The sequence below is a fragment of the Microtus oregoni genome, unplaced genomic scaffold (assembly GCF_018167655.1).
Source record: "Microtus oregoni isolate MIOR12 unplaced genomic scaffold, Mior012 000000F_ref0000247, whole genome shotgun sequence".
NCBI classification, from domain to species: domain Eukaryota; kingdom Metazoa; phylum Chordata; class Mammalia; order Rodentia; family Cricetidae; genus Microtus; species Microtus oregoni.
In genome coordinates, this window is record NW_024543059.1 from 45,095,429 (window position 1) to 45,109,580 (window position 14,152).

Here is a 14,152-nt window from a genome sequence, read left to right on the forward strand (position 1 = left end):
GGGGGTGGAAATGTTAACTTGGACACATGGAGAAGGACAGACAGAGAGGAGACCCAGGGAGGGGATAGGAGGTTGGAGATGACAGAGGCCAGGGGCCAAGGGTGCTGGGCTCCAGGGTGGGGTACTCCAGCAACCCAGTATGTGTCTTTCACATGCTGCCTTGGTTTTTACTTTACAACCTGTCCTTTGACCTCAGAAATCTTGGGGACCAGATAGCAGCAGCTTGAGCCTCTGCCTTTTACTAGCATGGTGCCAGGATGTGGCCTTCATCCCCAGATGAATTCATTACCAAGAATGGCTGTCATACCCCAGTGTGGGCCCTTCCTCACCAGTAATCAATATCCTAGGTCCCTGTCCCATCAGTGGAGGACAATCTCCCCCTTTGTTTCCTGCACGCCCCAGGGCTCAGGGCCAGGTCCTGCCCTCCCCCACCCCCCCCCCACCCCCGGGGCTCATGCCATCACCTCCACTGCTTTTTCTGGGTGCTCCTATCTGGGCCCTCCTGCTGGCTCCAGCCCTCTTCCCCTCTGTCCCAGATAGGCCTGTCTGTCAACACCTCCCCAAATAACTGGTGCCCACAGCAGGCCGCGGCACTCTGGGCCATCTGGGGCCCTCCAAGTGTGGCGGCCTCTTGAGAAGGTCGGCTTGGGTGACTGCGATGGAGACACCCCTCTTCTGCTTCAGTCTGTCCCCCACCTCCTTCAGGGCTGAGCCAACCAGACCTTTTCAGGCCGCCCAGCACACTGTGGGAAAATGGCAGCTGCCGTGGCACTTTCCTGAGGTTGCAGTGAGGAGCCCCCTTCCCCAAGCCCTAGTCACAGCTTCATGCTGGCTCCCCCTGTGGGGGGAGGGGGTCAGAAATTCTAAATGGGCTCCACTGGGCTGACCTCCTGCTTTTTAGGGCCATGTGACTTCACTCGGTCACCCTTCAAGTCCAGTTGTTCTTGATAGAGGCTGGTTATAACCAGTCCTATCTAATGCCCAGCGTCCTCTCCCTCCCCCGCCACCTGGGAAGTCAGGGTCCAGGGTCATCTTTGGGAACTACTTCCTCACCGATGTTCTAAACCTTAAAGAGGAGTGATCCCTACTCCATCATATGTCTCCCTACTGATTTTGGGAGGCGACATGTTGGTTTTTGGTTTCTGTCTCCCTCTGGGCACTGTGACGAGAGCAATCCCCTGTAGCTCAAGCATAGATAACAAAAAAGCAGATTTATTGAGGCAGCAGCAATGGTGGGGGGAGTGGGGACTTTGGTCAGGGTACAGGCCCCTCCTAGGCACTGGACACTCAGGACCGTGGTAGCAGGCAGCTGGTCACAGGCACTGGGTCAGCTTGTGTTCAGCCAGCAGCCGGCCTCCTCCACCTCCTTGGTCACCACCAGTAGCACCTCGCACAGGCCCTGGGCCAGGGCAGCTGCCAGGAAGGCCCTGAAGGGAGACAGGGGAGACAGATCTGGACAGTGCAGGCAGGCCCATCTCCTTGCGGGGGAGTTCCAGCACTGGTCTCAACCGGCCACTTCCTTCACCGCTCACCTGACACCATCCTCGTTCCCCAGGGCTTCAGGTGCCCGAAGCTTGGAGTCCAGGTTATAGTAGATGCCATTCACCTGGCGCAGGGCCACCCAGTGCCGGCGGCGCAGAGGCAGGGACAGCAGCCCCAGTGACACAGGAGAGGGCAGGTTCAGGATCAGGCCTAGCACTTTGGGGAGGGCCAGCTGGCACAGTGGTCTGGGGAGGGGAGGGACACAGCATGGAGCCCCAGAGGCCCTTGGATCCTGCTTCCTCTCCCAGAATGGCCACCCATCCACCCACCCACCCGTTACTTCCTACCTGCCGAGCCCAGCCTTGGTCTTGTTTAGACAGGGTCTCGGCATCCCAGGTGTGCCCACTACAGCAGTTCATGGGGTGCTGGGGATGGAACCCCAGCCTCGTACATGCTGGGTAAGCCTCTGTCAGTGAAGCCCCAGCCCTCAACTGTTTGTTGTTTGCCCCTTTGAGTCAGGGTCTCCATGCACAGCCCAGGGCGGCTTCCATTGGGTTTGCCTCGGGTCAACAGGCTGGTCTCACTATTTGTAACCTAATTTCCGTCTTTCCCCACCTCAGCCACGAGCCCCTCATGTGGACCTCACACCACCCTTTTGACTGGCACCAAGTTTATCGGTTTAGCCCGTCATTCAGTTAGTCCCGTCTGCCACAGCCACCAGTTTTCCCCTGGAAAGAACCTCCCCCATCTACTATTAAGCCACCCCCTGCTTCATCCCCCACACGCAGGGCCAGTGCAGCCCACAGTATAGGCCCTACCTCCTCCTGTCCCACCACACAGCGGCCAGGCCCAGGCCCTGCAGGGCAGCCATGATCACGTTGACATCATAGTTGCCGGTGCCCAGGAGGCTGCGATGGGGGTTCAGCCGGGAGTCTGGGGCTAGCCTGGGGGGGAAGGGGGAGCAGAGCCAAAGTTGGAAATTCTGGAAAGGCCTCCACCTTCCCACACAGCAGAAACCCAGAACCTGACCGCTGACTCTTCTCTCTTCAAGCCCTGCACAATTTATCGGACCCCAAGTCCTGTTTTCCCTCTCATCCCTAATACCTGTACTCTCAGCCTGGATAGATCTTTTGTCTTTTTTCACTCAGAAGGCTTCCAAGTGTCTAGTCTCCCCAGAGCCCACCTCCAGGAGCCTTGGGCTGCCTTGCCCCTCTCCTCCTCCCACCTCTCATGACAAAGTCCCTGCCCTCCCATCCACCCTTCTCATCATGGCCTCTTTCCAGACTGGCTTCAGATGTCCTTTCTTCTGGGAGAGGAGTCATCAGAGCCCCCGAATGACAATGCCGTTCCTGTCACCAGATCTGACCAGTGCGCCTTTCATTTGGTAATGCACTTCTCTGCTCGTTCACGGCTCTCAGGGTGCCCAAGTGGGCTTGCATGGCCAGCTACCTATCCCCAGCTGTCCCTTGTGCCCAAGCCTCCCCTCTAGCTCTTTCCAGATGTGCCATGTTGTTCTGGAGAGCAGTGACATGGAAGAACTGTATCCCCAGCCCCTCTCTTCATCACATCTGCCTCAGCTCTAGCTGTTCAGCAGGCCCTCGGCATCAAAGAGTTGGCTGCAGGGGAGAGCAGGGTCTTACAGAGTAATCTACAGATGGGTGTCTTCTAACACAAATCTACAGTTTAGGATGCTGGGTGAGCGGCAGTGAGAAGACAGAAGGGCTGCCTCTGCATGTGGGCATGTGTAGCAGGCTGGGGTGTCTGTGTGTCCGCAGAAGGACCGTGAGGTGTATAAGTGGGAATAGGAAGAGAGTTTCTTAAAGTGATGGTAGAAATTCTGAGGGGCACCTAGGTGACTAAGAAAGAGAATACCGTGTGGTAACGGGGGAGCAGCCTGTGTAAAAGTTCAGAGACACCACAGCGGGGCCATTTGGGGCCAAAGAGAGCCATGAAGGATGAAGCTGCAGAGAGGAAGGCAAGGGCTAGAGCACCCAAAGTCTTGGGGTTCAGGCTGAAGGGTCTGGGCTATTCTCTAGGAGTGCGGGGGACCCACAGAGGGACAGAAGCAGAGGAGGGGCTGTGTATAGGATGGACAGGAGGAGAAACACAGACAGCTGGGGGCAGGCTGTGGGAAGCGGCAGGTGGAGGAGCAGGCAACAGCTCTGGGATCTGAGCCCTGGCCCTGCTAGTGCCCCAAGCAGGCTCTCCTGCCTCTCAGTCCTGCTTTTCCAGGGCCAGGACCTGTGGTTGTCACCTCTTGCAGATCTCGTCTGCAGCCTCCTGGCTAAAAAGCCGCTGTTGGAGGACGTTGTTGAGAGCGTGGACGGCGCACAGCTCTAGTCGCTGCCGTTCGTGGTACACTGAGGGTGGGCTCGGCCGCGCTTCCGGGGCCTGAGACATACCCTCCTCGGCTCCTGCAGGGGTGGAACAAGGAGAAGGTGTTAGGGACCCAGGAGCTGGATCAACGGCCACTGAGATGGGCACTGGGGCCAGCTTGGGAGCACACGAGGTCCCTGACCCTGCTACCCAACATGTCTCCAGAACTAGAGGCATCTTCATGCCCCAGTCCTAGGGGGAAAAGAATCTTTCCTACTCACTTGGTAATAGAGACCCATCCCCACTACATGTCTCTAAGCAAAAAGGTACGAATCACCGTAACCTAGCAACGGAGTATCGCCCCTTCTATCCCTAGGAAACAATACTTTTTGGTTCCCAAGCAACAGAGGACACCCCACCCTCTTGGTAACCCGGTCCATTTTTCTGATCACCTAGTAATGGAGGACCCCTCCTTTCTCGTCTCTGGGTAACAGGGTCTCTTCTGGTCGCCTGGCAACGGAAGACTTCCCCTCGTCAATAACCAGTGCTCTCTCCCGTCACCTGGCAACAAGGCCCTGTCCCAGTCACTAAGCAACAGGAGCTCCCCCTTCCTGTCACCTGGCAACCAGGCCTGTTCCCACCCGCCTCCGTATGGGACTCTCCCGGCCCTCACCCCGTCAGCCTCTCTTGCTCCCTGGGACCGACCGTTTTCGCATTCCCTGGGCAGCCGTCGGGTGGTACCACGCTGACTGGGCAGACGGGACGGACTACAGCTCCCGGAGACCTGTGCGCACCGGACTGCGATTCCCGAAGTTCTCCACAGGGCGCCTAAATCGGACGCACAGACCGGAAGTCCACCGGGGACGCGCTCCAGCGCGGAACTACAATTCCCGTCGGAGAACGCAGCCAGTTTTCGTGTAGCCCCCAAAGCCACTGCTGCCTAGAGGTTTCTGGGAAATGTAGTAACTATGGCTCTCGCGATAGCTTCCAGGAAGTTGGTTTGTGTGTGTTTGTTCATGAACTCGCAGCTATGCCGTCATATACGATGTGTTGAGTGATGTAATTTAGGGGAAAGGAACCAAAGAGGCCAGAGAGAACAGCGGGCAGAATTCTGATGTTTACTGAGACACATAGTGGTCGAGGTGACAGCAAGGGCAGTGGGGGAGAAGACTTGTCAGCAGAGGTGGATCCCAGGTCTGGAGGGGAGCTGGCAGCAGCCTGTGGGGAGAATGAAAGACTAGAATGACGACACAGACACCCAGGCGGCCATGGCGACCGTGGGCTTTGGAAATGGTAGTGTGGTATAACCCAAAGAGGATACCCAGAAAGAGGCGTGAGGTGTGAGTGGAGAGACAAGAGTCTCTGAGACTCAGAGAAGTTGAGCTGGGGAGAGACCCAGAAAGCCTGGGGGTGAAAACTAACGGTGGGCAAAGACAGAAAACGGGTGGGACACCAACATGTTAGTTCTGCAGAATACAAAGGCCAGGGGACCCTTGGAGGGGCCTGACCGCACCCAGTAGGCTGTGCCAGAAGGCTGTGACAGTAGCAGAGCCGGTGACAGCTCCAGGCTGGGCTGGGTTCTCCCTGTGGGTGTGCACGGTGAAGCTGTGGCCTGGGGGGCCTGGGGGGCCGTTCAGCTCCACGTCCACCACGTGCATGTCTGTGAGGCTGCGACCGGCAGAGAAGGAAGGGCAGTTAGTCCATCTGGCCTGACACAGCTGGGCCACCTACTTCCTTTGCTCACCTAAGGTCAGCCACAAGCACCCCAATGACACCGTCGAAGCCTAGACTGGGGGCAGCCAGGGCAGCGGCTGCCATGGTGTTAGAGTTTCGGGGGGCCAAGGGGCAGAGTCCACGCACAGGACCCTCGTAGAGCACTGTGCGGGGTCCACTGCTGTGTGCTGCAGCCAGGGATCCCTCCAGCCGGAAGCCGTCAGGATGTGTGGCCATGGTGACTCGAAGGCTCTGGAAGCAATGGTAGGGTCAGGAGTCTGAGACTCTTACATGTTCCCTCGGTTGCAGCCAAGATGGTTCTCACCTGGAGGCCTCCAGCTTCATCCAATCTCCTAATGTCTTCAGACCCCCACAGGGCTCCTCGGGCCACAAACACAGTGTGACCCCAGTGGTTTGAAGCCTCCATGAGCCGCTGCTCTGTGGTCTGGTCAGCCAGAGCTGAGGGAGACCCCACCTTGGATGGTAGAGAGGGAAGGCCAAGACAGAACACTGCAGTAGGGCAGGATACAGCAGACACAGAAAAGGACTTGCTGAGGCGTGAGGAGGCTCACCAGGAGGTTAGCGTGGCGCAGGATCTGTACCCCTGATTCGTGGATTATATTTGGATGAGCCACTTCTACCACAAGGTCAGGGTGCCTGGAAGAGGAGGCATGGAGGGCCTTGGAGAAGAATCAGGTCTCCTCAGGGTTTGGAGGAAAATGGGATGGTGGGTGTGTTGGAGTTTATGTGCTCTGAGCCGCAGAGATGGGAGGCAGATAGAAACTTTGGGAAGGCTCCTACTGTGCTGTGGGCCACTGACCTTTCCTCAAGAGCAGTAAGGTCTTGGAGCTGCAGGGCAGGGGGCACGCTCCCTGCCATTCGTCCAGGGTCACGGTTCCATACAAAAACAAGTTCTAGGCCCAGTTCGGATCCCTGAGCCAGAAGGCGGGACACAAGGGATTGTCCTGCGGAGAAGGAGAAGGCTAGAGATCCAAGGAAAGTAGAGATTCCTCTCCCACTCAGGGAGCTGGATAGAGGGATGGGGAGAGAGAAGGGAAGACAGATATGGGGTGGGGAGACAGACAGAATCCCAGAGAGAGAAAGAGAGCCTGAGAGAGAGAACCAAAGAAAGGGAAGGGGGACAGAGACCTAGAGAGACACACAGAGACAAGACAGAGACCCAGAAAGAGGCATATAGAGATGAGATCAAGAGGAGAGATAGGAGAGAGAGATACCTCAGAGACCCAAGAGAAGACAGGAACCTAGAGAGAGGCAGATACCGTCTCACACACACACACACACACACACACACACACACACACACACACACGATGGACAGGACTGGAGAGAGGAACGCCCAGTGAGCGGGCAGGGCAGAAGGCAGGCTGGGCTGGCAGATTGCAGTGAAAGATGTAGGAACAGAGATGTTTCTGGACTTTAGGGATGGGGCCATAAAAGGAGGCCCCAGGCTAGTTCTGACTCACCTAGGCGGCCATAACCTACCACCCCCACCCTCAGAGGGCCTCCAGGGACCATCCTGGTGGCTCTGGCCTTGAGCATGGTGACGGTGACGGTGACAGTGATGGTGATGTCCTGCTGTGGGAGATTCTTCAGTGCTAGGCTGCCTCTACCAGGCAGAGGCAGTGAATGATCTTTGGAGTTTGACCCTTGACCCTTTCCACTGGAGCCAGAGGGAGGGAGCAGGATGGTGGGGGTGGGGTGCTTCTCTGTGAGCCTTCTACTCTCCTGTGCTGGCTGGCATGGTGGCTTGGGAGTTAGGCCTGTGTGGCCCTGTGTGCCCACTACCCACTCCACGGCCTCCTGTGCAGCCCACACTCTTCATCCCTCATGTTCAGTCCCCCCTCCTCAGGCTGGCCAGCAGGTTGTCATGGAAACTGCATTTTGCTTGGGATAGGGGAAGAACTGGGGGCAGGAACCACCAGGCCCCTTGCAGATCTCTTGATCTCTTTTTTGACCTAAGGCCCAAGTGGAAAAGTCTGGCTGGAGTGTCCTGTGGTCCTCCATGCCCTCAGGGCTGGTCAGAGTCCTGCCCCCACCCCAGTGTCTGATTGCCCTTGAGCTCACCTTAACTGTGCTGTTCACCACTCATCTGCCCCCCCCTCCAGTCTCCTGCCTCTTTGTATTCCTGGTCCTCTGCCTCCCCCTTCCCTCCCCATGTCCCATCCATGAAGAAGGGGTCTGCATAGCTGGGGGAGTTCCTAAGTGCTCCCAGGATGAGTCCAGCCACTGCCTGGCAGGCTTGGCATGGGACATAGCAGGCTGCAGCAGGCCAGCTCCCTGCCCCCATTGCCACCTGGTACAGCCGCAGTGTTGTCATGGCAACCAGGATCCTAGCCGAGATGGCTGCGGAGAAGGCAGGAAAATGGAGAGAGAACCCAAAGTGCATGCGCAACAGTCCTGTCCCGGCCTTCATCAGCACAGAGCTGGACAGGGAGATAGGGCCAGATGCCTGACGGTTGTCAGATAAAGAAGCCACTTAGCGCTGGGGTGGGGTAGAGGAGAGGACAAGATACAGTGGTGGTAGAATCATTGGGAAGAGGTGGGGACAAGGAGAAGGGGGCAGGCACACAGGGTGAAAGGAGTTGGGGGCTCCTGCTCTCCCATCTCTGGTGAAGGTGTGCACCCTGGGGCCTTCAGTGCCCACAGGCCAGGTGTCCGTGTGCTGTATGGTGGCTCTGGCTACCTCTCTGCCTTCCTGGGCAACCCTAGCTCTCTGGAGGCTGAACCTTGGACACGTGGGCCATTCTGAGGGGTCACTGATGTCCTACTCCAGCAGCACCCAGACCTGGCCTAGCTGCATAGTTTCCTCCTTGGTGATTGCAGACCCTGCAGGGGACTGCCCTCCATGCGCCCTGGTCTGCTTACAATGTGTTTACATGTGGCCCAGGCCTGCTTATTTTGTGTGCGCTTCCCTTGTACAAACTGTCTCCTGACTAGCCAGGGATATGTGTGAAATGGAGGAGCCTCTCCTATGGGGACACAACCACTTGCTCAAGAATGTCACCCAGAAAGTTCTGTGGCGGCCCTGACTTTCAGATCATCAGTTGTGGCCTTCCTGAACAGCTGTCTGCAGATGGTCCCCTTGGGGAGGCTCTGCTGTGGAGCAAACCCATAAACTGTGATGCATTCCTGCTCTGGGGGGTCACACATGCATGGCCCCAGTAACTGGGGGAGGCTGGGACGGAGCCCAACCCTGCCAGCACCATGACCTTGGCCTTGCAGTCCTCAGAACCCCAATATCCCACAGTTCTGTTGTCCCAGGCATCTGTGGAGTTTTGCAGTTCTAGGGTCCCTTCGGGGTTTCTCTCTCTCTCTCTCTCTCTCTCTGTGTGTGTGTGTGTGTGTGTGTGTGGTGATGGTGGTGGTGGTGGCAGGCACCAGAGTGAGAACAGAAAGACAGCCAGAGATGGAGACAGAGACACATACAAGAAGGGCGGAGGCCAAGTCCCCAGCACATTCCGGGAAGGGCAGCCAGGAAGATGGAACAGCACTGCTGTGTGCTGGGTGAGCCGTTCCTCTCTGGGATCTTGGGAATGGAGAGTCCCAGATCTCTAATTTTGGGGTGCCCACTCCCCCTTCTGAGAGCACAACATCGCTGGTCCCACCCACCGTGGCTTTGTGCTCTGTTTGTTTTCAATACTTTCATGACCAAAAAAAAAATTATTTTTTTTTTTACTTTTTCCATGTTTTTTTTTTTTTAAAGTAATTACAGAGCAGGTAGTGATTGACGCAAACCTCCCTTCAGTATCAAAAGAGTCTGTGGGGCGGGTGGGGCCGACCAGGGCCGCGAGTGGAGCTCGCTGTTGGGGACACTGTCGGAGTTGCCCCCTGGGCTCTGGTGAAGTTGTCTGTCTCTTGTGTTTTGAGTGTGGAGGAGTAGGAGGGAAGGACAGGCGTCAAACTGCAAAAAAGAAAGAAAAAAGAAAGAGCCATAAAAGGAGGGTTGGGATGAGGGGAAAGGGTACCCCTCGAAGAAGCTCCTCTCCCCTGGAAGGTGGCGGGCAGGGCAGGTGGGCAGAGGACGCGGCAAGGCGGAGGGCGGGGCCACCTCTCCAGATCTCCAGGTCCTTTCCTGTTGCTGGATGGCGGGTGCCGCCGGGCTGCGCGGCAAGCAGGAGCATCCCCGGCAGGCGTCCCGCGTCCCTGCCTGCCTAGGTTTAGATTTGTGTCTCTTGCACATTCTCCTTGGAGCCACTCTTGAAGAGCAGAGGTTCGTGGATGGAGTTGAGGCCGGGGCCCTTGGCCCCGCACCCGCCTCCTGGGTTGCCGCCGTAGTGTGCCTTGAAGGCGGCGGCCACGTAGTGGTGGTGGTTGAGGTGGTCTCGCTCCAGCGCCGGAAGGGCCAGGTGGCTGTCCCCGCCCACGCCCGCGCCTCCGGCTACCGCAGCGGCCGCGGCCACCGACACGGCGGAGGCGGCAGGAAGCTCGTCCTCCACATTGATGATCTCCACAGTGCGCGTGGGACCGTGGTGCTTGTGCAGCTGATGCTGCTTGCGCAGCTTGTAGAAGGCCACCAGCATCACAGCGGCCATGAAGGTGATGGCCACGAAGCAGCCAATGATTATTTTGGTGGTCTTCATGACGTCGTCTAGATCCTTAAGCGCGTTCTCCGTTACGTCCGTGATGGGCACCGTGAACGCCTTCTCCGTGGGCCGCGAGGAACGTGGGGCCGGCGCTGTGGTGGACGCCGAGGCCGGGGCTGCGGCATCAGGCCGGCCACCGCCCCACGCTCCGTCAGTCGTGGGCCCCGGAGGTTCCTTTTCTGTACCGCGGGGCTGCTGGGACTCCTCACCCGGCTGTGTCTCCAGCGTCTCCACGGTCACCGTGGTGAAGTAAGTGTAGCCACCCGCGCCCCCGGCACCGGCCCCACCCCCGGGACCCCCGCCCCCAGCCCCCCCTGCAGCCACTGGGTCCACAGCCGATACATTAAGCGTGGCTGAGGCAGTGGTGTTTCCGGCCGAGTTTGTGACCATGCATGTGTACTGGCCCGTGTCCTGCACGGTGACATTGGTGAAGTTGAGCGTGCCGTCGTGCAGGACCGAGATGCGCACGCGGTAGGAACCATGCGTCATGAGCGTGCCGTTAGGTGTCAGCCAGTTGACGGAGGTCATGGATGTGCCTGTACGGCACTTGAGTTCAGCCGCCATACCCTCGGTGACATTGAGGTCTGTGGGTGGCTCCACGATGACTGGGGCGTAGCAGGTGAAGTGTGACTGGTCCAGCTCACCGATGTAGCGGCCCTTGAGGCCAGCGGGCGCGTGGCAGCGTGCGCAGCATGTGGTGTTGCTGGGTACCGTCTCCTTCAGCCACCAGCTGAGCCACAGCACATCACAGTTGCAGTGCCAAGGGTTGTGGTTGAGGTGGACGCGCTCCAGGCGGTGCAGGGGCGTGAAAAGGTCGTGTGGCAGCGACATCAGGTTGTTGTGGGACAGGTTTAGCTCCTCCAGCGACTTGAGGTCGTCAAAGGCGTTTCGCTCGATGGTGGCCACTTGGGCGTGCATCAGCCACAGCTTGCGCAGGCTGGTGAGGCCCTGGAAGGAGCCGGGGCGAATTAGGTCCAGCCGGTTCCCCGACAGCTCCAACTCCTCCAGGCGCACAAGCGCTGTGAGGTTGGGGATGTCCTTGAGGTTGCACATGCCCAGATTGAGGTAGCGCAGGTTCACCAGCCCCTCGAAGGCCGCCTCTGATATGTACTCCAGCCGCTTGAGCTCGCCCAGGTCCAGGCGGCGCAGTGAGGGCACGCGGTTGAAGGCATAGGAAGGGATGCTTTCGATGGGGTTGTTGCGCAGCCACAGCTCCCGGAGCTTGGACAGGTACTCGAAGGCCTGTGTGGGCACCGTGGTCAGCCGATTGTCGAAGAGCTCCAGTGTGTTGAGACTAGGCAGCCCATTGAAGGCGCCCACCTCGATCTTGCGCACCAGGTTCTTGCTCAGCTGCAGGATCTCCAGGTGCCGGAGGTGCTTGAATGTGTCTGTGCGGATCACCTGCGGGGAGACTAGTGTCAGTGCGGCTGACAAGCTTGGGAGCAGCAGACCTCTCCAGTTCACAGCAGGAGAATGAGACTCAGCAGTCAGTATGTGTTGCTAATGACAAGACCCAGGGCCTCCAAGATGCTGGACAGGAGCTCTGTGACTGAGCTGCATAGTCCTCAGGGGGGGCGGGGGGACACGGACCTGTAATCGGGTGATCTACACTGAGCCACGCCCCAGCCCCTCACTGGGGGGTTCTTGGCAGGGGCTCTACCATTAACCTTCATTCCCCAGCTGTCTTTTTACTTTTTCTTTGGAGACAGGGTTTCATTAAGTTCCTGAGACTGGCCTTAAACTTGATCTTGGTACTCCGGGCTTCTGACTAACTGGGAAGACAGGCCTGTGCCTCCATGCCTGTTTTTCACCCTTCAACAGTGCTGTAATTCCTCTGCTTCCACATGGAGGAGGCTTGCTGGGTGCTGAGCTAGGCGGGCCTCCCTCCCTCTTGTGTGTTTGTATGAACAGATACGGAAATGGAGGCTGTGGAGGTAATGAACAGCCCCGTCTGGTCCTCTCTCCCAGACCTGCCTCCTCTTCTTGGCTACGGGACCTGTCACCTGACCATTGTCCAAGGTCAGTTCCCCCAAGAAGGGAGGAGGCAGAGGCTGTTAGCCACATGAGACCGTGCACAGCCTCAGGCTGTTGGAATCCCTTGAGCACTGGCTTCTCCTCACCTCAGGGTCCCCACTGTTGCTCACATGGGCTTGGAGGGCAGTCCACCCCAGGGAGCGGAGCCCTGGCTACTACCCCAAAGCCTTCACTGAAGTGCCCCCTGCAGCTCGCAGCTCAAGGGCTTCAGCCATGGAGGCCCACCCTCAGCGTCTGCACTTTATGTATCTCGTCCTCTCCATTCCCATCCCAGTTCCTCTCCCCCATCATCCCCCCACCAAACCCTGCAAGGGTGTTTAGACCCACAGACCTGTCCCCGCCCTGCTCAGCTTACTACACTATTCTACATCATACAAGCTGCACACATAGAGGACAGGGACACTGATGTCTCAAACTTAAAAAAAAAAATGAGACGGTCTCATGTAGCCTAGGTTGGCCTTGATATCAAGATATCACGGGGTGTGATAACATGAATTCCAAATCCTCCTGCCTTCCCTTACCTCATGTAGAGATTACAGGCATTCACCAGCATTTGCATTATGCAGTGCTGGGGCTGGAACCCTGGGCTTACTGCATGCTAGGCAGGCACCCTGCATCCTAGCCTAACAGGATCCCTGTAAGAGCCATGGTGCTGGCTTCAAGCACAGCATCCTCCATTGCCATCACCTTCCTTCCCCTCTATGTTCTCTTTATCACACGTTCTAGCTCCCCAGAACTACTCACTCCTCCTTGGCCTCCAAGTGCTAGCCCGGTTCCTCTCCTGGTCAGTTCCCCAACCCTTCCATGCCCAGATTAGGGTTGCCTGCTCTGGAGGATGTCCTGGCTGTATCCTCCATGGGTGGAAGGTGCCCACGTGGCTGTGTGGCTCTGGCTTATGAGAGCAGAGCTTCCCTCTGCAGCAGAATGAGTCTGAAATCATCCCTTCTGAGAACTCCTGTCTGGGGCACCCTCTCTTTCGCGGTGCTGGGGAACCCAGGGCCTGGAGGGCTCTCCAGTTCATCTGATCACAGAGCCACACCTCCATCTCCTCACTGTGTTAAGGAGGTGCTCTGCCACTATGCCACACTGCATTTCCTGAGCACAGTTCATAGAAATGCTGTGGTTTTAGGGGAGAGACGAAAGGGGAAAGAGCTGAGCTTGGTGACTCATGCATATAATTAATTCTAGCACACAGGAGTCTGAGGCAGGAGGGTTATTGTGAGTTTAAGTCACCCTGAGCTATGCAGTGAGACTAAGTCTTAACCCCGCCTGCACTGTAGCCCTTAAGAAGGAAACCCAGGAACCCCCACTCACTGCAGTAGGTTCAGTGGTCAGAACCTGGACTGAGACCTCAAGTGTGAGGGACAGAGAGAGGGGCTGTGGAGGGAAGAGGCTCCTCAGGGAATGCTCCCTGGAACCAAGCCTGGCTGGTACCAAGTCAGAACCACAAACAGAACAAGCATTCACAAGCCTTTCTTTCTTATTGATGAGAGTCACCTGTACTCCTCTTGAGGAGAAACAGCAAGGAAAGGAAAGTCTGAGAACAGTCATGTTAGCCATTCAACACACATCCATTCATCCCCTTCTTCTTTCTTTGAGAGATATTTATTTTGTGTGTAGGGGTGTTTATCTGTATGTGTGTATGTGCACCATGTGTGTGGTACCCACAGAGGCCAGAAGAGGGCATCGGGTCCTTTGGAACTAGATGCTGGGACTGAACCCGGCTCTCTGCAGGAGCGGCAAGTGCGTGTGAGTGTGAAGCCATCTCTCCAACCCTCAATCTCCTTTTCTATGTGTACAAAATTGTAGATGATTAGAAATACAGGTGTGTGCTGGGATCACCAGTCCCCATTGATGGGACTGAGAAATGTTGGGAGACGTGTAAAGGCCACATCTGGGTGTTCCAGACAGTGTGGGTCCAAAGACCAGGAAATGAGAAAGCTTGGACCCAATAATACATGTTTAGTTCAGTGAGGGGCTGCAGGTGTGGCCCAGTGTTGGTG

General features: G+C 57.2%; 3 protein-coding genes across 11 annotated transcripts in view; all 3 read right to left on the reverse strand.

Annotated features, from left to right (window-relative positions):
* Positions 1 to 1,192: 1,192 nt before the first annotated feature.
* On the reverse strand, positions 1,193 to 4,659 carry Josd2 (Josephin domain containing 2). Of its 6 annotated transcripts, none has more exons than XM_041659906.1 (6): positions 4,504 to 4,659; positions 4,251 to 4,359; positions 3,737 to 3,896; positions 2,301 to 2,426; positions 1,533 to 1,727; positions 1,193 to 1,427 (listed from the first exon to the last, which is right to left on the reverse strand). In XM_041659906.1, exons 3-6 carry the CDS (start codon positions 3,880 to 3,882, stop codon positions 1,328 to 1,330), a joined length of 567 nt encoding a protein of 188 aa, XP_041515840.1. In that variant the 5' UTR covers positions 3,883 to 3,896; positions 4,251 to 4,359; positions 4,504 to 4,659; the 3' UTR covers positions 1,193 to 1,327. The 6 variants fall into 6 exon arrangements, with proteins under 6 accessions (XP_041515840.1, XP_041515850.1, XP_041515812.1 ...); XM_041659916.1 differs by having other exon boundaries at positions 4,251 to 4,308; positions 4,504 to 4,636; XM_041659878.1 differs by having other exon boundaries at positions 4,472 to 4,620.
* A 208-nt stretch (positions 4,660 to 4,867) lies between these two features.
* Positions 4,868 to 7,538, reverse strand: Aspdh (aspartate dehydrogenase domain containing). 3 transcript variants are annotated; one of them, XM_041659858.1, is made up of 7 exons: positions 6,996 to 7,530; positions 6,332 to 6,476; positions 6,084 to 6,168; positions 5,837 to 5,986; positions 5,543 to 5,763; positions 5,312 to 5,466; positions 4,873 to 5,016 (listed from the first exon to the last, which is right to left on the reverse strand). In XM_041659858.1, exons 1-7 carry the CDS (start codon positions 7,069 to 7,071, stop codon positions 4,973 to 4,975), a joined length of 876 nt encoding a protein of 291 aa, XP_041515792.1. In that variant the 5' UTR covers positions 7,072 to 7,530; the 3' UTR covers positions 4,873 to 4,972. The 3 variants fall into 3 exon arrangements, with proteins under 3 accessions (XP_041515799.1, XP_041515792.1, XP_041515783.1); XM_041659865.1 differs by lacking the exon at positions 5,312 to 5,466 and having other exon boundaries at positions 4,868 to 5,016; positions 6,996 to 7,538; XM_041659849.1 differs by lacking the exon at positions 4,873 to 5,016 and having other exon boundaries at positions 5,046 to 5,466; positions 6,996 to 7,534.
* Positions 7,539 to 9,194: 1,656 nt separating this feature from the next.
* The window catches only part of Lrrc4b (leucine rich repeat containing 4B), a 32,251-nt gene continuing 27,293 nt past the window's right edge, over positions 9,195 to 14,152 (reverse strand). For both annotated transcript variants that reach the window (XM_041657417.1, XM_041657408.1), the window contains exon 3: positions 9,195 to 11,516. In XM_041657417.1, coding sequence (XP_041513351.1) covers positions 9,690 to 11,516 — 1,827 coding nt within the window. In that variant the 3' untranslated portion in view covers positions 9,195 to 9,689. The remainder of the gene's footprint in view (positions 11,517 to 14,152) is intronic.

Excerpts from the sequence above, each read along its gene's own strand:
- Josd2 (XM_041659906.1), bottom strand. The coding sequence starts at position 3,882 with ATGTCTCAGGCCCCGGAAGCGCGGCCGAGCCCACCCTCAGTGTACCAC. Across the intron at positions 2,427-3,736 it reads GCAGACGAGATCTGCAAGAG|GCTAGCCCCAGACTCCCGGC; the intron begins GTGACAACCACA and ends CTTCCCCCCCAG. Across the intron at positions 1,728-2,300 it reads GTGTGGTGGGACAGGAGGAG|ACCACTGTGCCAGCTGGCCC; the intron begins GTAGGGCCTATA and ends TCCCCTCCCCAG.
- Aspdh (XM_041659849.1), bottom strand. The coding sequence starts at position 7,071 with ATGCTCAAGGCCAGAGCCACCAGGATGGTCCCTGGAGGCCCTCTGAGG. Across the intron at positions 5,987-6,083 it reads TGCGCCACGCTAACCTCCTG|GTGGGGTCTCCCTCAGCTCT; the intron begins GTGAGCCTCCTC and ends CTACCATCCAAG. Across the intron at positions 5,764-5,836 it reads ATGAAGCTGGAGGCCTCCAG|AGCCTTCGAGTCACCATGGC; the intron begins GTGAGAACCATC and ends CATTGCTTCCAG.